Source organism: Oncorhynchus kisutch, linkage group LG26 (assembly GCF_002021735.2).
Source record: "Oncorhynchus kisutch isolate 150728-3 linkage group LG26, Okis_V2, whole genome shotgun sequence".
Lineage (NCBI taxonomy): Eukaryota > Metazoa > Chordata > Actinopteri > Salmoniformes > Salmonidae > Oncorhynchus > Oncorhynchus kisutch.
Genome location: NC_034199.2, coordinates 21,543,633 through 21,567,740, shown reverse-complemented (window position 1 = coordinate 21,567,740; position 24,108 = coordinate 21,543,633). Strand labels below are relative to the sequence as shown.

Below are 24,108 nucleotides of genomic sequence, written 5' to 3'. Positions count from 1 at the left end.
ATGTACCATTTCAATTCTGGATGTGAACTGATATTCCCATTTAAAAATCCATAAACAAAGAATTATGGCATTTAGGATTTGTTTAAATGTCCCCATCTCATACCTTCCCTTGTTTACTGCCTACATACACCTCCCATTCCACTGTCATCCATAAGCAGAGCAGTTACTTTAGAAATTACTGTAATAGAAAGTTTGTTTACAGGACATTTCAGATCTGAAATAATGTCATCACATGACTCATTTACATAAGAAGTTTAATGCGTTCAACTTTCCTCAAGTATGCTATATTACAGTGTATTCCAAATGAATTGGTCTTACAGTAAATGTAGTACCCATCCATCGATAAATGTAGATACTGGTTCACACATACTGTATAAGGACATATTTAACCTGTGAAGGGTTAGTAAGCACAAAGTACATAGCACAGATGGACACAAAAGATCACCTACTAATATCAATACAACGCCAATAACCTTGGAACCCAGAACCAATGTATGTCACAAGATTATATCGCCTATTGCTCACTTCAAGTATAATATATCACCCATCTCAGTAGCCAGGGTACAACAAACTGTTTTCAAATATCAGAGTTAAAATGTTTGAACACAAAGATAGAAAAATATGGCAAATATAAAAAGGTTTCAAATATTTACATTCTACTAAAACTGGGGTGTGAGGTTTTTCCTGTCCACATGATCGGACCAGGAAAACTTCAGGTCCTATACATTCCTAGTCCGGTCAGGGAAAACTCCAGGCCCTAGTTATAACGTCTTATAAAACCGCTTTTTATCTTCAGCAGTGATCCGTCATGATGGGGTGAAGCTCATGACACAGGCATCTCTCATGGCAGACCTGGCAGTCCTCACCGCTTCAGTCTCTCTCTGCAGATCCTTCAGTCTCTTCTCCATTTCTGAACAAAGGAAAAGAAACAGGGCATTAGGGTGAAATGAATTCTCTGGGCACTGACTGTGTCTAGTCAGTGCTGAGGTCATAATGCATGCGGGTGTTACCGATCAGAGCACGACGGGTCTCCTGCATTCCACATAACTGTGTTAGCCCACTGAGCTTAAGCCTAAGCATTAGCTCGGGGAGCTAACGTAGGTCTTCTGGTGTCAGGCAAGGTTACTCATGCTTCCGAACCAGAATTCCTATACGAGGAACTAACTTATGGGGACTTTATTCCACGCACCACAAAGAGTGTATTCTGTTCTTTATGTGGATGTTTAAATACTTTACCTTGGTCTCTCTTTGCAAAGATCTCTGGCAGCATCCCAGAGGCCTCCAGCACTTTCAGGGTGAGGTTGAAATCTGTGGACACAGGATATTTTGTTAATATCTATACTGGCAAAAATGTTTAAAAAATATATATATATATATATTATATTACAAGCTCAGTTTCACAATGGACAACGGTACAGTTGACAAGTGCACTTTGAAAAAGTGCAAACAGTTTTCCAGTCCCAATTCAATAACATTGTTTGCAAATGCTCTTCATAATTGCATGCACCGGTTTAGTTAGCCAACACTACAGTCCCCATCCAATGTATTTAATAGTAGTCTATTGTATTATTCTGTCTCACCTTCTTCGCTGGCCTGCTGGGATGAAATCCTCTCAGTGATAGTGTTGAGGCGGGAGGCAAACTCAGAGAAGATGAACTGTGTGCAGCCTGCCTGGTGGCACTTCCTGAAGAACTGTGCAGCTGGACTCATACTGGACCCAAACCCAGACGAGCCAGGAGGCCCAGGTGACCCAGAACCACAGCTGGAGTCTGGGGAAAGAATTGAGTTGACTTTTGATAAGTGCACATTGGATATGTAGACAGGTTGACCTATCCCAGTCCAAACACACCTCCTAATATGACGGTCCTTTATTCTTCTGTTATAATAGACATGCACAAAAACGTACTGTTTTGTTCAGGGAGAAGGGGGTCCAGTTGTTCCACTTTGATGATGGACAGATGGCTCTTGGAACACTGCACAGAGAAAAGGGGTTTTGAGTAGAAGAAAAGAGCAAAGGTACTGTCGCTAACTACAAGAGTGAAAGAGGTAGGAGACAGCAAAAAACAACCTGCTCATTCGATCACTAAAGTGCCAACTCACCTCCCCATTCTCATTCTTAAATGTTGGTCCCTCCAGTCCATACTGAAACTCAAACTGCTCTGCAGTCCCATCTACAGCATAAACACAGGAATATTGTGAGTGTCATAACCACAGGGTTCGTCCTATGAGACCATCTGAAAGTTGACACAAGTGACGATACAGGACATCTTGGATTGAAACTGATACAACAAAAACAACCTTCTGTCATGGCTACCTCTGAAGTATTGGGATCTTGCCTGGGGGAAGTTAGAAACACAGAAATACAATGTTAACAAACCATTAGAACAGTCTTGCAAAGGCTTGGACATATTTTCTGGAAAAAAGTTAACTTTTATATGACATATGACCTATAGTCTCATAAGACACAATTTGGTTCTGGGCTCTAAGGTTATCTAATACAGTGGGCTAGGGCTGAGCGATATGGCTAAAATCTCATATCCCGATAACAATACACATCACGATATAGCACATTCTGTAAATTCAATTAATAGTTTATATAAAATGACCACATGTAAAGGCCTATTTCTTATTTCATTTTGAATTATACTCAACAAATAAAAGGTACTTACTCATATTTATTATTTCTCCGTTTATTTAGAACCTTTGTGCAAATTTTCAATTTAAGTTTGCAATAAAATATTAATAAAATCTAAAAAAGGTTCAACTATAGTTGCAAACAAAATAATAGACCTAAAATGTGCAGTTATAGGCCTAATGTACAGTTGAAGAAACTCAGAGATTCAAATGTATACAATTAAACCTACAGTTGAAGTCAGAAGTTTTTACATACACCTTAGCCAAATTCATTTAAAACTCAGTTTTTCACAATTCCTGACATTTAATCCTAGTAAAACTTCCCTGTCTTAGGTCAGTTTCGATCACCACTTTATTTTAAGAATGTGAAATGTCAGAATAATAGTAGAGCGAATGATTTCAGCTTTTATTTCTTTCATCACCTTCCCAGTGGGTCAGAAGTTTACATACACTCAATTAGTATTTGGTAGCATTGCCTTAAAATGGTTTAACTTTGGTCAATTGTGCATCGCCCCACGGACCTCCAGGTCGCGGCCGGTTGCGATAGAGCCTGTGCGCGAACCCAGTCTCTGGTGGCACAGCTGGCGCTGCAGTACATCGCCCTTAACCACTGCGCCACCCAGGAGGCCTTATGATGCCATTTATTTTGTAAAATGCACCAGTCCCTCCTGCAGCAAAGCACCCCCACACATGATGCTGCCACCCCCGTGCTTCACGGTTGGGATAGTGTTCTTCGGCTTGCAAGCATCCCCCTTGTTGCAAATTTCCTTCCACACAGCGTCACCCAATTGACAAAAAATATTGCAGTGTGATTTGCGACAACGAAATCAACGATAGAAAAAAGTATATCGCTTCATATTATGCTCTATCGTCACACAATATATATCTTCAAATTGCCCAGCCCTACAGTGGGCCTATATAAAAGTGTTACCAATGTTATCTTCCAATATACATGATACCCACTTTGACATCCCAGTCTTGGGGAGATGCTCATCCTCCTCCTCATCTTCCTCTTCTTCGTATGTGCTCTTAGACATGATCTTCTCTGCCTTTATTGCAGCTTCTCTTTTTAACTTTAATGTCTGAAGAAAAACAATTCATACCACAAAACCATTCAAAAAAACATGATATGTCACATTTCAATAAGATGTGCAATTTCCATTAACCTTGTGAATTTATGCAGGACATAATATTTCCTCCACCAGATGTATACCAAAACAAGTGGTGGAGCTGCTATTTTTTTTATTGAATCTTTGTTGTCCCTGTAGTAGTCCATTTGTTTGGTAGTTTTATAGACTGTCATTAACAGTATTAATATTCGATGGACAAAATAACATGTAGTGGATAATAATAACAGCCCTCTACTTTACCCTGGTTGTCGTTTCTGATTTACCATCTAGAGCTGGCACTGTGATGGCTGGGTGCTTGTATTTGATGTGGTTTAACATGCTGTCAGTTCTGCCGTTGTTGTATTTGAGTACTGCTTTGCATAGCCGACATGTACCATGTATCAACACCCTTTCTGGTGAAATATTTCAAACCGTGCTACTTTTAGCGCATCTCTTCCTATTTATGCTCTATGCTCTCTACAGTCAAAGCCTTTTCCTTCAGATCTATGCTGGACTAGCCAAATTAGCAAACTACAAGTTTGATAATACTGCTAATAAAAACGTTTTATTTCATCGCATCGCATCAAAGGCGTGTTGGCCTGTTACGTTACGCAACGAAAACCATTTACTTCAAAAGGAAAACACGTTACAAGGAAAAACTATTTAAGGTAGATCACTTCACGTTTCCTTACGTTTGCTTCCTAGAGTTAACGCAGAACGGGTTTCGTTGCGAAACGTTTTGCAATGGTCTGCGACTAATGAATGCACCCCATAACATCAAACGATAAAGCAACACAACCGGCGCTTATTAGAGACTGGCCTCTATTGGAGCCAAGTGTCTATTTCCTTAATGTACACATATTTTGATCAATACATTTTTTAACGACTATCACACCAGTATAAACATGAATCCGTATCAGATCAGGGGTGTAATCATTAGTCCAGCAGTTGCTAAACGGAACCTTTGTTGGAACTAAAACGAGTTTCTATTGGACAAAATCCAGCAGGTCCCGCCCAGTTTCGTTCCGTTTTGCAACAGAATTGGCATAATGAATACGCCTCAGACGTGCAAAGACTGGCCTCCATCCAGCTACTCGCTAACCTTTTTCCTCCCCCTCTTCTGATCCACCTCAGACAAACGTTGAAGTTGGACTTTTTGACTTCGCCATTCTCTCACTCGTTTTGGATAAATTCCAAAATGCCTGGCTGTTGCCTCGCCCGAATTTTGCTCTGTGAATTTAATAACTGCTAGCTTGAATTTGATGTATTTTCTTCTTGGTAGGGCCATGGCAAGCAACATGACAGATTTTTTTTTTTTTAAGTATATCACATCACATGGTAACCTCGTAAATTAATTTAGATGGAGAGTTTATTTGAAACAGGCGTTTATTTGCTGAAATGTGTGCCGATGCCTGGCTATCAAAATGGGACAGGCGGCTATTTGAAACAAGACATTTAATTCAAAATGTACATAACTGCTAACCAAAACAGCATTTTCCAGTTAGCATAATAAACGTAAATCCACGAATCGGTTTAGCTAAATGTGCGCATTCAATCGTAAATACATGTAGCCTAACTCGGTTCTTTATTGATTGTCACTCAAATGTAGCAACGCCATGAAGTTTGTATTTTGTTCTCACTCGTTTTAATACCCGTCTCTGACGCTTCAACATCTATAGCCCCATTGCTTTTGTCTGTGGAGGTCTCGAATTATTTGTTTAACTAGAGCCGTTTCGGAGGTCAAGTTTACCTGATGCCGAGACTAAATGCCTTTTCATACCACTGGTGCAACGTCCTTTACATCTGATATTCCGGTCGCAGTGTTTACATTTAGCCTGAGAAGCTTCTATTCTGTCGAAGCTGCGCTACATAGCTGAACCAACGCTGCGTGAAATTGGTGTTGACATTTTGTGAATGAATGGAACCAATGGACAACCACACCAGAGAATCTTACAACTGACCAGACCAGCAGAGTAGCCTGGTTCCTCGCCAAAAGAGTTGTCAGCGATCCTCTGCTCTGACAAAATATAGGAAATTTACTGTATTAACTGCATTTGGGGTTAAAACAAATGAGGCACGCGTTGAAATAGCAACCTTGTGAAGAATACATAGGGTACAAGCTGAGCTACCCGAGAAACTTGCAGAGGGGGGACCAGTCCAGATATCACACTTTTACACGAATTTGCTTTGGTAGTCGGCTAAGAGTTAAATAAAACACTTACAGGAGTCTTACCTCTAACGGCAGCCATCAACTCTCGCTGAGTTTTGATATGTCTTAACGACAGATGATGGATCCTTTCTAAATGGTTTAACATGGATGTTGTGCTCCCACTCGTCCGCTTCAGAACAGCCGCACACAGCTTACATGTCACACTTTCGGACGAAATTTCATTGAAATATTTCCAGGTGTGACTTTTTTTACGGTCTCTGCTTCTACTTTCCATATCTCGCAACTACAGCCTCACTATGTAATTAGCTAATGGAATGATATTTTGCGCTACTTTTGCGCTACTGTACCTAGCTAGCAGTCTGGGATCTAGACTATTTATTTGCGCATGCGCGACGATTAAAGACGAACGTCTTCACCACTCCACATAGCAGACAGTTTAGAAATGCACAATGTGACTATAAAATAAACTATTTCACTTCACAATAGCCCACATATCTTAATTCTCACATGTACATAAACACTATGTCTGCCACACGCCAGAGTCCATTTTTGCATAATTCTCCACAAACGGATCTATCGGGACCCGACTGCAAACCGCCATTAGGAAAGAGTGCTACCCCAACCCGAATCGCATCCTGACCCGAGTGAACTATCCTTGTCTTTCATAGGGTACTGGGCTCCTTGTTCTGCACTACAGTCGGCAACTGGGCAGTCAATCAATATCCGTCTTACCGTGCATCTCCCAATGTGTTTTTTCAAGCTGGAAGTGCCCGTTCTTTGACTGTCATAGGCTAACACCCGCTTGCACTTTTTGCATGCTGCGAATCCATCCACAAGTTGTTTGTCAGCGTTAACGATTACTCCAAAATGATTCCATACATTTGATTTGACATTTGCCCGGTTTTTCACGATTCTGAGCTCCCTACTTTGAATTTTTTGGGTCAAATTTTGATTTTCCGTGGTATGCTTTTTGCTATCCATTTTTTTTCTCTATCTTATATCTGGTTGTGCGGGTATAGAGGTTGTTGCTTTGGGTAGGCCTAGTCGATGTCACTGTCTGCACAACCTGTGATAGCTAGTTGGGTATAGGCAGACAGAAATTTAGCCAGCAAATCCACCCGCTTGCTTAGGCTACAGCTGCGGATCTATGACTAGGGTCAGACAGACTTTGTGTAGGTTAAGACAGGGTTACCCAAACTAGTCCAGGGATGAGAAATGCCTCAATAAATTGACTGTTACACAGAGATCTTCTTGGTGTAACAGTTGGGATAATGGGACAATTTGGAGTACAACGCATTTCTTCTTATGTTTTCAGAGATTGCTCTGCATGTCTTACAGGAAGCCTGTCTGACCCTAGTGCAATTGTGTTGGATCTGCTGGCTAGCTGCACTATAGCAAAGAACTGAGAGTTTTTAATTTTTAATTAAGAACAAATTCTTATTTACAATGACGGAAGCGTTTTAGAAACACTGGGTTAACTGCCTTGTTCAGGGGCAGAACGACAGATGTTTACCTTGTCAGCTCTGGGATTTGATCTAGCAACCTTTCGGTTACTGGCCCTCTAACCACTAGGCTACCTGCCACCCCACTGTAGGCAGGCTTCTCCCATAGGCAAGTCTGAAATGACATTTACAAACAATACAATATATTTTATTAGGCTACCCAACCCGATACAGGAAATTCACACACACACACAGAGAGAGAGAATTACCTGTACCACAAGTCCTTTAATATAAAAAAACAGATTCACAACTGCTGACTGAGAGAATTTCTGATTTCATAAAGAAAAGTGAGTTAATAAACAATATCTACATAAAAAAATATGTTTGCTTTACAATAAATAAGTTATGACTATACACTGAGTTATTCACAAAACTAGGAAAGTTCACAGTACACATGGAGAAGACACCTGCAATGACTAAAGTCATGTGAAATGGATGGAAAGGGGATCTCATAATAAAGTCATTTGACGAGGACAGAGGAAACAGTGATACTGTGACTGCTCTGTCTGAACCATATACAAAACTAATGCTGCAGGACAGGGTAGGCTATGAGAACAAGAAGGAGGGAGAGAGAGAGAGATTACATTATAGAGATAGACAGACATAGAATAACATCTTTATCAAAGTACATAACAAGAGTCATTCCCTTCCCTCTGTTTTCAAATAAACAGTAACTCCTCACTCTCCAAGAGGCAATAAGATAGTCACAGGCCTACAAAAGGTCATATTGGTTACTTATATGGCCACCAGTTGAGGTGTCTGGTAGAACTTAGAGCAACAATCTGAAAAGCTACACATGGTATACTTTTCAATCATAATCTTTCTTATTTACAATCATTTTATATAAAAAAAATACAGTCTTGTCTATTTGTAGACAATCAAGGGGACCATGATGCAGACCAACAGCATTGTAACTTACAGTAACTTACTTATAGGCTTACAGTACAACAAAAAGGGCTCAACCCGATCCATATCCACCACTCTATGCCAGATGGGGTCGCTATATCAGTGACACCTGATTAGGTTAACCTTGAATTAGAATTCATAACAAAATGGTATTATATTTCTATGGGTTATGTCAGGTTCCATCTTGTCCATAGCATTTTGTCTGTTAGTGCTACTAACAGTGCTACTAATACTGTAGTAATCTCCAATCCTAACCTTGACAATTTTATGAAGGATACATGCAAAAGTGCCAAACTGGGTAGCTGTTGCCCACCTACACTACATCTCTTCAACTACACAAGGGCGCTGGAGCCCATTCTCTAGTCAATGATATCTGATGAAGTCTATTGTTGGCATCTTCTTGAAGTTTCTGACCAGTATCCTAATAGAAGGGCTTGCCTCTGGGTAAGGTGGGTGAAGTTGTGTTTAGGGTGGGGGGGAGAAAGTGCTGTCTTGCTGGGGGAGCCACCAGCGGGTGCTGTTGGGTTGGGATCTGGAGAGAAAGGGTCTGGGGTGACCTGATGGGGCCAGGGAAGGGTGGAGGGTTCAGGGCTTGATGTCAGAGAAGCTGGTGTAAGTCTCACAGCAGCTGGATGAAGTGCTGAGGTTCCCTGAGCCACTGCCCTCTGGAATACACACAGACATACACAGGGAGACCAGAGGTTAGAGGAGATGGTTAAGAAGAGACACACACACACACACATCTACATGGAGAGGGGTTTTTACCTGAGCTGGTGAGAGACTGGCAGGACTTGGACTCTCCAATCAGAGTGAGAATGTTGGCTGCAGCCACCCAGCCCTCCTGCTTGGTCTTCAAGTTCTTCACAAACCTGCACCAACACAGAATCACACACAACCCCTTGACCACCACCTCACCCCAACTCAACACTCAGATTTGAATAGTGGGTCATATTCATAAGGCACAGAAAAAAGGGACTGCAACAGGGACGGGCTACCCAAATTGTCTGTTAAGAATAGCTTATTTTTGTTTCCTGTTTCAAAATGTTGTGTTACGTTTTACTATGGCAGGTCTCTCCAACCTTGTTCCTGGTGAGCTATAATCTTGTAGGTTTTCACTCTGACTAACTTAGCACACCTGATTCTAATAATTAGCTGGCGTTGGGAGCAAAAACCTAGGGGAGGGTAGATCTCCAAGAACAGGGTTGGAGAGACCTGGACTATTTTTTTCCCTATAGAATATGACTGTGTTGGAATAGGTTCTGACTGTTAAAGTGTGAAACCAATCAAGTGTAAGGGTGTCAAGGTAATATTCTCACCACTGTCCATCATCTCCCTCCTTGATCAGCTGCACCGTTTCACCACTCTTGACTGACAGGTCCTGGCCTTCTCCCTTCTCATAGTCAGACACCACTGTGTACTTCCCTGCACACTGTGCACAGTCAAGATATGGTGTTAGATTGTATGTATGATTGTAAACCATTTTTAAAAACTGTTTCTACATGGAGCCACATCCCAGCTTGGAGTGGATAAGTATCCTCACACCCGCAGACTCACTAGTTTCTTTCCCTCCTCGTCCTCGGGGTCTGAGTTCAGGGGCTCTTCAGGGCTAGAGTAGCCATCATTCTCCTCATTGGCGTCCAATGAGAGAGAGCCCTTGGTCCATCCTAGAGGAGGGAGAAAGGGTACATAAGAATTTGGTGTCTTGTGTAGCCTGAAACACACACTCGCTCAGTCGCGCACACACACACGGAGGGGGACCGGGAGACATTGAGAGTAGGCATTTCAGCAACCGCTGTTAGACCAAGACACGGTCAGTGACAGGGTGGACCGCAATCAGAAGGAACAGGACCAAGTCGAATGGAGTGAAACTACAGTAATCGTGTGGACCATTCAGAACCACAACACTACTCAGCAATAAGGAGCGTGACGTTTTTTTGATAAATATATCAACATAAGCATTTAGGTGGTCATGTGTATCCACACACTCAGGCAAGGGAACACAGTGTGCAGGGAGTGAGAGGGGGAAATCTCTCAGTGAAATTCGGCAGCCATTTTGTGATCACCACACATCTTAATCCAGTCTAAACCAGTCCAGTCCAGTTGAGTGCTGTACGGTACCTCTACTCTTGGCCTGTAAGAGACTCGAGGTGCTGAACCACCTGACTCTGCCCAGGTGGAGGTGAGCGTGAGGGCCTGGGTCTGAGAGAAAGATACATTACGACCCTATTGAAACATGGTCAAAGAGATTGACCGCAGGCAAACGTGCTCAACCACAATGAATGACCGACCATGGTAACTGTGACTCCGGTTGCCTGTCAGTCAACACAGCGTATTATACATTCCGTGATGAACCACATTTCTCCGCTGTCTGGTTTACACCCTGACCAACCACGGATGAAATGATCGCATGCAACGACCGTGGTCGACCACAGATACAGTGACTAGGGTCATTATGGGAAGACGTACCTTTAAAGCCGAACGGAGTAGGATCACTCTTTATCTCATGACGTTTGGTTTTATGGTCAGGGCTTGTGGGAGATCCTAGCCATCACAGGAAGACAGGAATAAAAGAGAAGAAGAGGAAGAGAGTGAAGAGGAGCAGCAAAACCCTCAAATAAGACAAATATTAGTAGTAACATATCTTGGAAGTGGAAGTTAAAGTAAGCGCAGACAAAGAATGAAGAGAGCAGAGGACATTGAAAGGAGCACCACAAACTGTATGTTCTAACTGTATGTCGCTCTCTGTACGAACATTGTCATCCTACAGCTACTCAGACAGACTGCAGGGGTGAAAAACACATACAGGGTCCCTGAAGTGGTCTATTCACTATCAGCTACAGTACAACTCTAATTGGTCGTCACTTTAGCAAGCGTTTCCCAACTCCGGTCCTCAAGTACCCCCAATGGTACTCGTTGTAGCACCGGACAAACACATCTCATTCAACTCATCAAGGGCTTGATGATTAGTTGACAAGTTGAATCAGCTGTGCTCTGGGTCTACGATAAAAATCCGTACTGTAGGGGTACCCGAGGACTGGAGTTGGGAAACACTGACTTAAGCTATGGGACTAAATTACCTCTCTAGATTCTAATCTATGGTCACTTTAGCTACATTTTCAGGTACCTGATGGAGAGAAGGGAATCCTGGGTAAAGTTAAGCTTTTATTGTCAGGAGGCGAGAGGTCTGTGGAAGGAAGCATGCCATGTTTTATACTGTAGTAGTAGTAGTAGGCTACAGTGCTGCATATAGTAACAATGCATATGATTACTATGGCAACCCCTGGTGACCAGCTAGGGCTGTTACCTTTGTTGAAGTTGCTGAAGCCCTGCAAGGTAAAACGCTTTTTAGCCACAGCTGCTCTGTCTGAGGTAGGACTAGTCGCTGCTTCTTCTGGGCCAGGAGAAGGAGCGGAGCAGGGGAGAGAAGGAAGGAGGGAGAGGCGAGTGGGATGAGAGAGAGGAGAGCGACAGGGAGAGGTGTGGGAGGCATAAAAGAAGGAAGGGATGGAGAGAAGGAAAGTGCAGTGATGAGAGAAAGACATGAGAAATAGAAAGAGACAGAAAGAGAAGTGACGACATCGGCAAACGGAGGGAAGAGAGGAGAAAGATTAGTCATCTCATCACAGAGAGAGAAGCAACATTTAGTTAAGAGTAAAAGTCAGAACATAGTATAGTTCAGTGTTGTTTAGGTGAAACAAGAAACGCTTTAGGAAAGTGATAACTATTAAATACTGTTGAGAGTAAAAAATAGCTTTGAATTTAGCATTGGACCCAGTTGAAAGGTGGTGGTGTCTGAGCGTTCTTTATGTTATAAGGCAGTATTCTCCTCCCCTCTCTCACTCTCTGCTCACCTTTGGTCTTTGGGAAGGAGCAGGAGTTAGCGTCAGGGCTGCTGGGTTCTCCCTTCTTCTCCTTCATGCTCCTCTCTCCTCTTCTAAATGGACTGAGGAGACAGGAGGATGAAACGGGTCTGTCAGAAACTCACACCGCAACACATGTTTACACTGCTGCTACTTTCTGTTTATTATCTATGCATAATCACAAGGTGTATGTAAACTTCCAACTTCAACTGTATATATACATATATATATTATTTTTTTATTTTTTATGTATGTATGTATAATTTTTTACATTTGACTTTATTCACAATATTTTCTTAAGTCTATTTCTTGAACTGCATTGTTGGTTAAGGGATTGTTAGTAAGCATTTCACGGTAAGGTCTACACTCGTTTTATTTGGCGCATGTGACAAATACAAATTAGATTTGACTTTGGTAAGACAACATGTTGTATTCAGGTTTCTGAACATTGCCGATAGAAACAGAATGAATTGAGCGGACACGATTATATATTCTATCAGACAGACAATCATATCTGTTCTACATGATACATTTCTGCCTGAACCTTCTCTTACATCCCCTTAAACAGACCCCATTATTCCATGTAATATACCGTGCATAACATTCAAGGGGGGTCTTTGATTACTTCTCATTTGTGAATGAGAGGCTCTGACTCTCTAATAGGTCAGTATGGGTCAGATGACTGACCTGAGGCTGACAGGTGCTCCAGCACCAGAGGGGAACTGGAACAGTCCGTCTGACGGCCTCTGTTGACTGGCTTCTGGAAGACACGCAGGGAGATCAACTACAGTCCCACTACATCATGATCAGTGAATGTAATACTCAATGTAATTACAATACACTCAAAGTATTAGAAATACAACTAATGCTATTTGACATCAGGTCTGCCACAGACAGATACCCTGCCTACCTCTGTAGGCTTCCAGCTGCGTTGTCAGAACCTTCCGGATCTCCTTCACCCACGTTGTTTTTACCTCAGACGTTGGGGCCTGAAATACAATGGTGAAACCTCTCAGTTTTGTTTTATCTAAATGGAGTCTGATATGATTTCTGTATCATTGTAAAATAAACTTTAGACATGTAGTCTGTAGCTGTTGTTTGGGCAAAACCACTCACCTGAACGATGTACACCTCCTCCCGTGAGTTGCACCAGACCTCAAACTTCTTGTTGTCACCTTTGGCGTTCTCAGTGATGCCCACAGCACTCATCTGATAGAGGGCATACATTTTGGAAGCTGTTACCTTCTAAAAGCTCAATTTGAACTCACTTGTAATATCAAACACTGTTAGACCTACTACAGACAGACACACGGGCAGGCAGGCAGACATACGGACAGACAGACAGACTCACGTTGAGGGACTGTTTGAAGCTGTAGGAGGGGGCTTTCTCATAGCCCTCCCCGTTCTCCTCCCGTCTCTTACAGAAGAGCAGGGCCTTCTCATGCAGGAACAGGTGTCTCTGCATGGGCTTAAAGCGGGCCAGGTCCTTGACCTTGGCATGACCTTTCTTGTGTTCTGTCCACACACTGAATGACCCCTGCATCAGCAGCCGTCCCAGGTCGCCCATGTTACCCTATCAGAAGAAGGGTCACAGGTCAGGAGAAAGTTCATGACTCATCAGAAGCTATGGTGCTGCAGCCTTATGTAATTTTGACACGTTGACACAATCTCTAAAATAATGTGATGTTGATGCCATTAAAGGAATATGCAATATATTTCAGAGAATGTGAAGTTGATCGATGATGAACTCACATCGTATCCAGTGATAGCGATGAGGTGCATGGAGTCGTTGACAGCCTTCAGGATGCCCAGGATGGAGGTGAGCGCCTCCTGCAGGTCTTCTGACCCCTCACAGCCCTTACTGTACTTCAGCAGCTCCTACAACACACACATGCACATATTGAGTTATGTTGATCAGCAATGAGACATTATGAAAATAAAGGAGTGGACCAGAATGCTCTTGTGAATCATGAGACCACGTATATACTGGTCCTACCTTCAACAGGAGCTGGTATTTGGTGATCCTCTGGACCGGTTTCAGGAGATAGGAGTCCAAGCCCAGTTTATGTTCCAGCTTCTTCTGACACTCCTGTTCCAGACCAGAACAGGGAGAATACATTAGTAGGGGATAACAACCACTTAAGCCTGAAGCTGTTGGGTGTGTGTACCTTAGGGGAGGTGTGTATATGGTGTGTACCTTAGGGGAGGTGTGTATATGGTGTGTACCTGGAAGAAGGAGCAGTCGGAGCACTGTCTCCACAAGCTCTCAGAGCGAGGTTTATTCTGACAATACTTCTCATAGATCTGCAGGTCTGTCATCTATGAGATAGAGAGAGAGAATAAAGAAAAGAGAGAAATACCCCTGCATCACAAACACTTCACTACAATCAGAGTAGTGATTTAGACACAACATATTCCAGTTCAATCTCCAAACACTCACCCTCTCCAGAAAACACCGACCCACAAGTTCCGGGCAGTCTTCGTACTCTTCCAACTCCCTCAGAAAGGTCCTGGAAGATCATTAAGAAGAGTGATGCAGAGAGAAAGAGATGATCAATTAGTCAGTACAATGCCTGGGTAGTCCTATCACTGTATAAGCACCATTAATAACCACTAGGGGGTGCTCATTTACCGCTTGTGGAAGTGGTAGATCTCTGGCATGTTGCCAAACAGCACATCTTTCTTGTTTTGCAGAGGAATGGGCATGAGACTGGCCATGGCTGGGTTGTCCATCTCTGAGGCATAGCCCTGAAACACCCAATAGGACGAACACAGTTAAGACCGACACGCATGTGTGAGAGGAGGACGAAGAGGTTTCAGATGGTCCAGGGGAGAGGGATAGAGATACACACCTGTAGAACACAGAGCAGTTCCTCCACGTATGCCCTCTCTGTCTCCAGCAGCTCATTCATTACATGTCTCCATAGAGAGAGCACAGTCAGACATAATGTAGACAGTTCAGGCTTACATGATACAGACACCAGAGGATAATCGTTATTAATCTCTATGGGTGAAACGCTACACACAGAAGTCAGAGAAACACAACAGACTCACAGATATGCAGTCGGATATAACAACGGACAAAACACGGACCAAACTTACTTTCTGAGGATGGCCAGGTTCTCATCCTCCTCTGACATAGAGGCACTTCTGTTGCTCTGTAGCTGGCCCTCCACCTGAGAACACACCACAGGATGAGTGTCTACTGAAACTACTGGAGTTAATGTCTTATTTGACATGCATACTGCAGGTATGATCATTTCTACCCCACAGTAAAACACAAGAGGGACTTCCGCTTACTTTTCTACAGCTGAGCCTGTTCACAGAGTCTCCCTCTGAGCAGCTCTTCTCCAGCACTCTCTTTGCTATGGGGGAGAGAATGAGAGAGTGGAGGGGTGAGGTGGAATATTAACGATACACATATCTAAATATACATTGACCGATCTAGTTAAAAGAACATTAACCCTATGACAGGACTGTATGTGTGATGACAGGGTGCTGATGATATGTATACAAGGACATAATGGTACATAATGACTGGTAGAGTACTTCAGGACAGGTGGTTTATAAGGACTCACCTGGTGAGGACAGTGGGGACTTGATGGCTTCAGGCCTTGGGGCCACAGGCTGGACTGGCCTGGTGTGTTTGGCTGCCAGCTTCTTCAGACTGACCCTCCTCTTCTCAAACATCTCCTGCATGGAGACCTGCTTCTGGAACACCTTCTCCACTTGGTCCTGAGGGAGGAGAGGAGAGAAGGATGAGAGAGGAGGAGAAGAGGAAGAGGAGCAGGGAGCAGAATTACACCCTGGAACCCTAAGTTTTTGATAGCTGTTTGTTTGCTGTGTCATATTTTCTTTACATTTAATTGATCACATTATGATGACATTTTAATGACATGAATCCAGGTCTGAGTGCATGTCCGAGTCATAAAATTGGATCCCCTTACTCTGAACTCCAGGTTGAGCACTGTTTCGTAGTCCCTGCAGATGGCACTAGGATCAGTCAGTTTGTTCTGTCCTGCTGTATCCAGGTAACGCTCAATCTCCTGCAGCGCTGACTCCGCCCCGTCATGTGACTGACACTTGTCCACGGGCTGAGAGGCCAGCAGGTAGATGCCATCATCACACCACTTAGCAGCCTGGGAGAGAGGGGGTTGAGTGTGTGTTTTTAGGGGTTTATGGGGTGGTGTGTGTGTGTGTGTGTTTCTACATGCATTTGATTTACTTTTTTTGACTTTGTGTGTATGTGTGTATATATCTACACTACCGTTCAAAAGTTCGGGGTCACTTAGACATTTCCTTGTTTTTGAAAGAATAGCAAATTTTCTGTCCATTAAAATAACATCAAATTGATCAGAAACACAGTGTAGACATCGTTAATGTGAGTCGCAGCTGGAAACGGCTGATTTTTAATGGAATATCTACATAGGCGTACAGAGGCCCATTATCAGCAACCATGTGTTCCAATGGCACGTTGTGTTAGCTAATCCAAGTTTATCATTTTAGAAGGCTAATTGATCATTAGAAAACCCTTTTTGCGATCATGTTAGCACAGCTGAAAACTGTTCTGATTAAAGACGCAAAGACTTGTGTTTTGCGGGTACTATTTAATGAAGCTGCTAGTTGAGGACTTGTGAGGAGTCTGTTTCTCAAACTAGACACTCTAATGTACTTGTCCTTTTGCTCAGTTGTGCACCGGGGCCTCCCACTCCTCTTTCTATTCTGGATAGAGCCAGTTTGTGCTGTTCTGTGAAGGGAGTAGTACACAGTGTTGTACGAGATCTTCAGTTTCCTAGCAATTTCTCGCATGGAATAGCCTTCATTTCTCAGAACAAGAATAGACTGACTAGTTTCGGAAGAAAGTTCTTTGTTTATGGCCAATTTGAGCCTGCAATCAAACCCATAAATGCTGATGCTCCAGATGCTCAACTAGTCTAAAGAAGGCCAGTTTTATTGCTTCTTTAATCAGGACAACAGTTTTCAGCTGTGCTAACATAATTGCAAAAGGGTTTTCTAATGATCAATTTGCATTTTAAAATGATAAACTTGGATTAGCTAACACAACGTGCCATTGGAACACAGGAGTGATGGTTGCTGATAATGGGCCTCTGTACACCTATGTAGATATTACACAAAAAAATCTGCCGTTTCCAGCTACAATAGTAATTTACAACATTAACAATGTCTACCCTGTATTTCTGATCAATTTGATGTTATTTTAATGTTTAAAAAAATAAAACATCTTTCAAAAACAAGGAAATTTGAACGGTAGTTGTATGTGTGTGTGTTTATGTCCCTCTCACCCTCTCCAGGCTGTGGTGCAGCTCTATAGCTCTGAGTAAGTGGTCTTTCTTTGCTCTCAGGTAAGTGCTCAGTTCCTCGTTCACGGCTCGGAGCTCAATGCATTTGGGCTGGATGGAGTCCTCAGCATAGTGGGTGTTCTGAATCAACTCGTCACCCTCACGGGCCAGAGCCTGGGCTCGGTCCAGTACCTCCTACAGAGGGAAAGGGGGAGAGAGAGAGAAAGGAAGAGAATGGGGAACGAGGAAGAGAGAGAGATGGAAAGATAAAAGAGAGATGCAACATTATTGATTTCTATAAGTACTCTGGATAATACATGTCTATCAGTGTGTTTGTTTACTTACACAGACTCTCTCCTCGTGGCTGCTCAGCTCGCGGAAGATGTGATCAGCGTGGGCGGGGCTTATCCCCACCTCCGAGAAAGCTGTCAATCTCTGTGCCACCTGGTCCAGCAGACACCTCACCTGGAACAGTAGGACAGCAGTTAGAACACACACAGACCAATGTAATGACATTTGGTATGACATACACACAACATATACTCAGATCTGGTTGTACATGCACACACAGACATGGTGTACAAAGATCAGGTGTGACATGCGCACACACACACACACACACACACACACACACACACACACACACACACACACACAGGTGGCCGTGTCAATGCCCCATAGGTGTACCAGGATCAGGGGTGTAATTGCTTCAGAGATCTACTTAGTTTGTAAGGTGTATGTTGCTCTCTGGCGTATTGCTCTCAGGTACTGTAACTAGTGTATGTTACCCATGGTGTACAGAAGTCAGGTGTGTGTAGTCATGTGATGTCCCACTCACCTCTCTGTAGTTGTGTTCAAAGTGACGGAGTAGCAGACATTGCTCCAGCTTGGTCTTATGTCTCTCCCAGAACTCATCAAAAGCCCGTTCTGTCTCATTCAACTGGGAAAGCAGTCTGATTGAGGAGAGGGGGAGATGGATAGAGGAAGAGGAGAGGGGGTGGAGGGAGAGGAGAGAAGATGGATAGAGGAGAGGGGAGGAGAGAGATGGGAGGGAAAGATGGTGAAAGGGTAAGAGAGAGAGAGAGAGAGGGAGAGATGGAGCAGAGGGGGTGAAAGAGAGAGATGGGTTGAATGGAAAGGGAAAGATTGAGATAAAGAGGGAGAGAAGATTAGAAAAGAGGAGACATGAGACATTTTCTGCTATTCCTCTGTGTGTTTTGCTCACTCTACTGAGTTGAATGTGAAAGATGCCAGCCTGTTTTGTCTTCTCTGTCACCAGTGTTCTCCAAAATATTCCTTCTGACCTCAGAGGACCGAGCACTGCCAGTCCTTATCATGGTGAGGAGCAAAAGCTGTTATGTGTTCTCACCTCTTGCATTCATCAAGTCCTCCAGTGTTCTATATTTCCTGTGCATCTATGAACCAAGTGTTCTAGGTGCCCTGAGTGTGTTCTAAACCCAATGTTCTAGGTTCCCAGTGGGTGTTCTACCTCAGTGTTCTAGGTTCTCAGTGTGTGGTCTAACCCCAGTGTTCTAGGTTCCCAGTGTGTATTCTAACCCCAGTGTTCTAGGTTCCCAGTGTGTATTCTAACCCCAGTGTTCTAGGTTCCCAGTGTGTATTCTAACCCCAGTGTTCTAGGTTCCCAGTGTGTATTCTAACCCCAGTGTTCTAGGTTCCCAGTGTGTATTCTAACCCCAGTGTTCTAGGTTCCCAGTGTGTATTCTAACCCCAGTGTTCTAGGTTCCCAGTGTGTATTCTAACCCCAGTGTTCTAGGTTCCCAGTGTGTATTCTAACCCCAGTGTTCTAGGTTCCCAGTGTGTATTCTAACCCCAGTGTTCTAGGTTCCCAGTGTGTATTCTAACCCCAGTGTTCTAGGTTCCCAGTGTGTATTCTAACCCCAGTGTTCTAGGTTCCCAGTGTGTATTCTAACCCCAGTGTTCTAGGTTCCCAGTGTGTGTTCTAACCCTTATGTTCAAGGTTCCCAGTGTGTCTTCTAACCCTTATGTTCAAGGTTCCCAGTGTGTCTTCTAACCCTTATGTTCAAGTTTCCCAGTGTGTCTTCTAACCCTTATGTTCAAGGTTCCCAGTGTGTGTTCTAACCTCTGTACGGTGGCCAGGTTCTCCAGTTCGTCCTGGTTCATGTTGTGGTCTGGGTCTCTGACCACTGGCTCATTAATACTCTCCAACAGTCTGCTGCCCTGTCCTAAAGCCACCAGCAGATCCTCCTGGACACACAAACACATCAGGGGAATCAAATACACACGCCAACACCAACACTCTGATATCAGTGGTGTGGGACAAGACAATGATTTACTTAGATTTAACCCATCATGTTATTTTGTGTATTCATCTTTCTGGAGGTGTGTGTGCGTGTGTGTATGCGTGCATGTGCATGTGTGTGTGTGTGTGTGTGTGCGTGTGCGTGTACGTGCGTGTGTGTGCATGTACGTGCGTGTGTGTGTGTGTGTGCGTGCGCATGTGCGTGTGTGCGTGCGCATGCGCGTGCGTGTGTGCGCGTGTGTGTGTGCATGCGTGCGCGTGTGTGTACGTGCGTGCATGCGCGTGTGCGTGTGTGCGTGTGTGTGCGTGCGTGTGTGCCTGCTCTGTACCTTCATCTTGCTCTTCTTGTTGATGTGTGTCCCCAGTAGGTTGCTGGTAGCCTGGATGTCATTGGGTAGTTCGGTCTCTGCTAGCTCTGTCCCAAACGACTGCAGGATCTGAGCTGTTCTCTTTACCATCAGAGCAAAGCCCTCAATGGCCTTCACACAGATGAATATAGTACATTGTTAGAAAATAACATGCATAGCTTGACTGAGAAAAAGGATATTAGTCCAACACTAGGAAACTGGGCCACAGTTCTGGTGTTCATGCTGTGTATTCACTGTGTCTTTGCTGGATGGTTACCTCTGTGTGTTTAATTTATTAGGATCCCCATTAGTCGACGCCAGAGTATGTGAGCGGAGCTGGAACGGAGCGGGGAGCTTTGGCCTTCTCGTTGAGCTCCAATTTCACTTGAGTAGCGCTCACACTTCATGAGCTCAGGGCTGCCCGCCCCAACATGCATTTGTAGTCTATTTGTGTGCTGCTACAGCTCCTTGTTTTAGCTCCTGTCATGGAGTTCACTAAATATTACCATAAAGAAACTGATTAAACACCCAGTTGCTAAATCAAGGTGACTTACAAAGATGAGGACCAAGAGCAAGAGAGGGAGTATGGTGATTTAGTGTCCACAACTAAAGAAGAGAGGGAGTATGGTGATTTAGTGTCCACAACTAAAGAAGAGAGGGAGTATGGTGATTTAGTGTCCACAACTAAAGAATCATTGTGGAATCTGAAAAGACACTTATCCCAAAAAACCATGACTGTTTTTTGATGTCATTCGAAAACATAATGTTAACTTTCACTGCTATGCGGACGACACACAGCTATACATTTCAATGAAACATGGTGAAGCCCCAAAATTGCACTCGCTAGAAGCCTGTGTTTCAGACGTAAGGAAGTGGATGGCTGCAAACTTTCTACTTTTAAACGGACAAAACAGAGATGCTTGTTTTAGGTCCCAAGAAACAAAGAGATCTTCTGTTGAATCTGACAATTAATCTTGATGGTTGTACAGTCGTCTCAAATAAAACTGTGAAGGACCTCAGCGTTACTCTGGACCCTGATCTCTCTTTTGACGAACATATCAAGACTGTTTCAAAGACAGCTTTTTTCCATCTACGTAACATTGCAAAAATCAGAAACTTTCTGTCCGAAAATGATGCAGAAAAAATGTATCCACGGTTTTGTTACTTCTAGGTTAGACTACTGCAATGCTCTACTTTCCGGCTACCCGGATAAAGCACTAAATAAACTTCAGTTAGTGCTAAATACGGCTGCTAGAATCCTGACTAGAACCCCAAAATTTGATCATATTACTCCAGTGCTAGCCTCCCTACACTGGCTTCCTGTTAAGGCAAGGGCTGATTTCAAGGTTTTACTGCTAACCTACTTAGCATTACATGGGCTTGCTCCTACCTATCTCTCTGATTTGGTCCTGCCGTACATACCTACACGTACACTACGGACACAAGATGCAGGCCTCCTAATTGTCCCTAGAATTTCTAAGCAAACAGCGGGAGGCAGGGTTTTCTCCTATAGAGCTCCATTTTTATGGAATGGTCTGCCAACCAATGTGAGAGATGCAGACTCGGTCTAAACCTTTAAGTCTTTAGTGAAGACTCATCTCTTCAGTGGGTCATACGATTGAGTGTAGTCTGGCCCAGGAGTGTGAAGGTGAACGGAAAGGCTCTGGAGCAACGAACCGCCCTTGCTGTCTCTGCCTGGCCGGTTCCCATCTCTCCACTGGGATTCACTGCCTCTAACCCTATTACAGGGGCTGAGTCACTGACTTACTGGTGCTCTTCCATGCCATCCCTAGGAGGGGTGCGTCACTTGAGTGGGTTGAGTCACTGACGTGATCTTCTTTTCTGGGTTGGCAACCCCCCTTGGGTTGTGCTGTGGCGGAGATCTTTGAGGGCTATACTCAGCCTTGTCTCAGGATGGTAAGTTGGTGGTTGAAGATATCCCTCTAGTGGTGTGGGGGCTGTGCTTTGGCAAACTTTGGGTGGAGTTATATCCTTACTGGGGGTATCATCGGATGGGGCCACAATGTCTCCTGACCCCTCCTGTCTCAGCCTCCAGTATTTATGTTGCAGTAGTTTATGTGTCGGGGGGCTAGGGTCAGTTTGTTATATCTGGAGTACTTCTCCTGTCTTATCCGGTGTCCTGTGTGAATTTAAGTATGCTCTCTCTAATTCTCTCTTTCTCTCTTTCTTTCTCTCTCTCGGAGGACCTGAGCCCTAGGACCATGCCTCAGGACTACCTGGCATGATGACTGGCCGTGCTGCTGCTCCAGTTTCAACTGTTCTGCCTGCGGCTATGGAACCCTGACCTGTTCACCGGATGTGCTACCTGTCCCAGACCTGCTGTTTTCAACTCTCTAGAGACAGCAGGAGCGGTAGAGATACTCTTAATGATCGGCTATGAAAATCCAACTGACATTTACTCCTGAGGTGCTGACTTGCTGCACCCTCGACAACTACTGTGATTATTATTATTTGACCATGCTGGTCATTTATGAACATTTTAACATCTTGGCCATGTTCTGTGATAATCTCTCCCCGGCACAGCCAGAAAAGGACTGGCCACCCCTCATGGCCTGGTTCCTCTCTAGGTTTATTCCTAGGTTTTGGCCTTTCTAGGGAGTTAGTTCGTTTTTCCTAGCCACCGTGCTTCTACACCTGCATTGCTTGCTGTTTGCAGTTTTAGGCTGGGTTTCTGTACAGCACTTTGAGATATCAACGGATGTAAGAAGGTCTATATAAACAAATGTGATTTGATTTGATGACGGTCTACATACTATGTGCACATGCTAAAAGAAAGGAACGAGGTGGGTAGATAACTGTGTCATAGTAGCAAAGTAGCAAAGTATTTATAAACAAAAAATCTGATCTCTTAAACGTTTTGCTCATTTTTGTTATATTATCCATACAATAAGCCATAATTGATTTTGGCCCAATAGGCCTGGCATTTTCCCACGTTCAAGGAGCTTTCCGTTTTGATTAGGTTATTTTGCCTAAAAACCTTTAGAAAAAAAACCTTTAGAAAAATACCTAAAGAATACCTAAGAAAAATAAAACGACTCTGCATCTCTGCCCAGCCTGGCAAGAGTGGCCAAAAGGGTGTTTATCATCCCCAGTGGCTCTGCAAGTGTGAAGAGGATACTCTCCTCTGCTGGCCGACTCTCCAGGCACCATCGCATGAGCCTGACGCCACAGACTGGCCAAACTTGTTTCAAAAAATTCATTCAAAGGCATATAATAATAATAAGTCATTCTTTGTTTTAACTTGTATTTAATTCTAAGTAGGTCACCGCATATATGCGCATTTAGAGAATTGTTTAATACAACTAAATGTTTAAATGCTGAGCGCTTTATGTCCCTACCAGCTTATTGTGTCGCACTTGCAAATGCACAATTAATTTATTTGTAGGCTATAGCCTTGAAATAATTGAAACAATTTACCCTAAAGAATTATTTTAGGCTCCCTGTCTGGTTCCTGACCTATTTAGTGTGTTTATATGCTGTTTAATATGACATGTCGCCTATTTGAAATGATGCTCACTTCTTACATTCACCTTTTCATGTTTATTCAAATAAAACTTCTAATCCATATGGTTTGGTTTCAATACTTAAACACAAAATGGTAGATCCATGTAGTCACAAAAATAGATGGTTGTTGGTTCAATTGTGATTTTAATGAATGGAGCGAATTTGGAGAGGGAATTCTTTCTTCGTGTGAGCACGGAGCGTTTTTTAGCGGAGTGGTAGGAAAGGACATGGAGGGTCAGAGCGGTGTGCTGCACCTCTCCATGAACGATGAGCGGGATTTACAACCACTCATCTCCGCTCACATGCGCTGGCCGACGTCAATGGCAACAGCTAGTCTTACTGGGGTCCGACACATAACGAAACATACATTACAGACAAAATACTTTACAATTTACATACATTTAAAAACATTAACATGTAGTGTGTGTGTATGTGTGTATGTGTGTGTGTGTGTAGTCAGTCTTCCTCAACTGA

General features: G+C 43.5%; 2 protein-coding genes across 21 annotated transcripts in view; both read right to left on the bottom strand.

The window, feature by feature from the left end:
• Nucleotides 1-237: 237 nt before the first annotated feature.
• Nucleotides 238-6,619, bottom strand: LOC109870784 (uncharacterized). 7 transcript variants are annotated; one of them, XM_020461393.2, is made up of 9 exons: nucleotides 5,977-6,619; nucleotides 5,705-5,760; nucleotides 3,598-3,716; nucleotides 2,299-2,336; nucleotides 2,101-2,171; nucleotides 1,907-1,973; nucleotides 1,581-1,769; nucleotides 1,237-1,308; nucleotides 238-910 (listed from the first exon to the last, which is right to left on the bottom strand). In XM_020461393.2, exons 1-9 carry the CDS (start codon nucleotides 6,185-6,187, stop codon nucleotides 807-809), a joined length of 927 nt encoding a protein of 308 aa, XP_020316982.1. In that variant the 5' UTR covers nucleotides 6,188-6,619; the 3' UTR covers nucleotides 238-806. The 7 variants fall into 7 exon arrangements, 6 of the variants coding, with proteins under 6 accessions (XP_020316982.1, XP_020316987.1, XP_020316984.1 ...); XM_020461398.2 differs by having other exon boundaries at nucleotides 5,705-5,755; nucleotides 5,977-6,617; XR_004205692.1 differs by lacking the exon at nucleotides 5,705-5,760 and having other exon boundaries at nucleotides 2,315-2,336; nucleotides 5,977-6,618.
• A 992-nt stretch (nucleotides 6,620-7,611) lies between these two features.
• Nucleotides 7,612-24,108, bottom strand: part of LOC109871048 (guanine nucleotide exchange factor DBS) — a 50,664-nt gene continuing 34,167 nt past the window's right edge. For 2 of the 14 annotated variants that reach the window (XM_031805516.1, XM_031805524.1), the window contains exons 7-34: nucleotides 20,092-20,241; nucleotides 19,583-19,707; nucleotides 18,320-18,434; nucleotides 17,827-17,946; nucleotides 17,485-17,676; nucleotides 16,129-16,320; nucleotides 15,760-15,916; nucleotides 15,482-15,546; nucleotides 15,284-15,357; nucleotides 15,034-15,100; nucleotides 14,814-14,929; nucleotides 14,622-14,691; nucleotides 14,408-14,500; nucleotides 14,178-14,270; nucleotides 13,934-14,059; nucleotides 13,533-13,754; nucleotides 13,298-13,390; nucleotides 13,092-13,170; nucleotides 12,869-12,941; nucleotides 12,173-12,264; nucleotides 11,626-11,712; nucleotides 11,446-11,505; nucleotides 10,788-10,862; nucleotides 10,440-10,520; nucleotides 9,876-9,985; nucleotides 9,638-9,750; nucleotides 9,087-9,190; nucleotides 7,612-8,986 (exon numbers count right to left, since the gene is read on the bottom strand). In XM_031805516.1, coding sequence (XP_031661376.1) covers nucleotides 8,907-8,986; nucleotides 9,087-9,190; nucleotides 9,638-9,750; nucleotides 9,876-9,985; nucleotides 10,440-10,520; nucleotides 10,788-10,862; nucleotides 11,446-11,505; nucleotides 11,626-11,712; nucleotides 12,173-12,264; nucleotides 12,869-12,941; nucleotides 13,092-13,170; nucleotides 13,298-13,390; nucleotides 13,533-13,754; nucleotides 13,934-14,059; nucleotides 14,178-14,270; nucleotides 14,408-14,500; nucleotides 14,622-14,691; nucleotides 14,814-14,929; nucleotides 15,034-15,100; nucleotides 15,284-15,357; nucleotides 15,482-15,546; nucleotides 15,760-15,916; nucleotides 16,129-16,320; nucleotides 17,485-17,676; nucleotides 17,827-17,946; nucleotides 18,320-18,434; nucleotides 19,583-19,707; nucleotides 20,092-20,241 — 3,024 coding nt within the window. In that variant the 3' untranslated portion in view covers nucleotides 7,612-8,906. The remainder of the gene's footprint in view (nucleotides 8,987-9,086; nucleotides 9,191-9,637; nucleotides 9,751-9,875; nucleotides 9,986-10,439; nucleotides 10,521-10,787; nucleotides 10,863-11,445; nucleotides 11,506-11,625; nucleotides 11,713-12,172; nucleotides 12,265-12,868; nucleotides 12,942-13,091; nucleotides 13,171-13,297; nucleotides 13,391-13,532; nucleotides 13,755-13,933; nucleotides 14,060-14,177; nucleotides 14,271-14,407; nucleotides 14,501-14,621; nucleotides 14,692-14,813; nucleotides 14,930-15,033; nucleotides 15,101-15,283; nucleotides 15,358-15,481; nucleotides 15,547-15,759; nucleotides 15,917-16,128; nucleotides 16,321-17,484; nucleotides 17,677-17,826; nucleotides 17,947-18,319; nucleotides 18,435-19,582; nucleotides 19,708-20,091; nucleotides 20,242-24,108) is intronic. The other 12 variants (XM_020461825.2, XM_020461831.2, XM_031805518.1 and 9 more) reach the window with 11 other exon arrangements.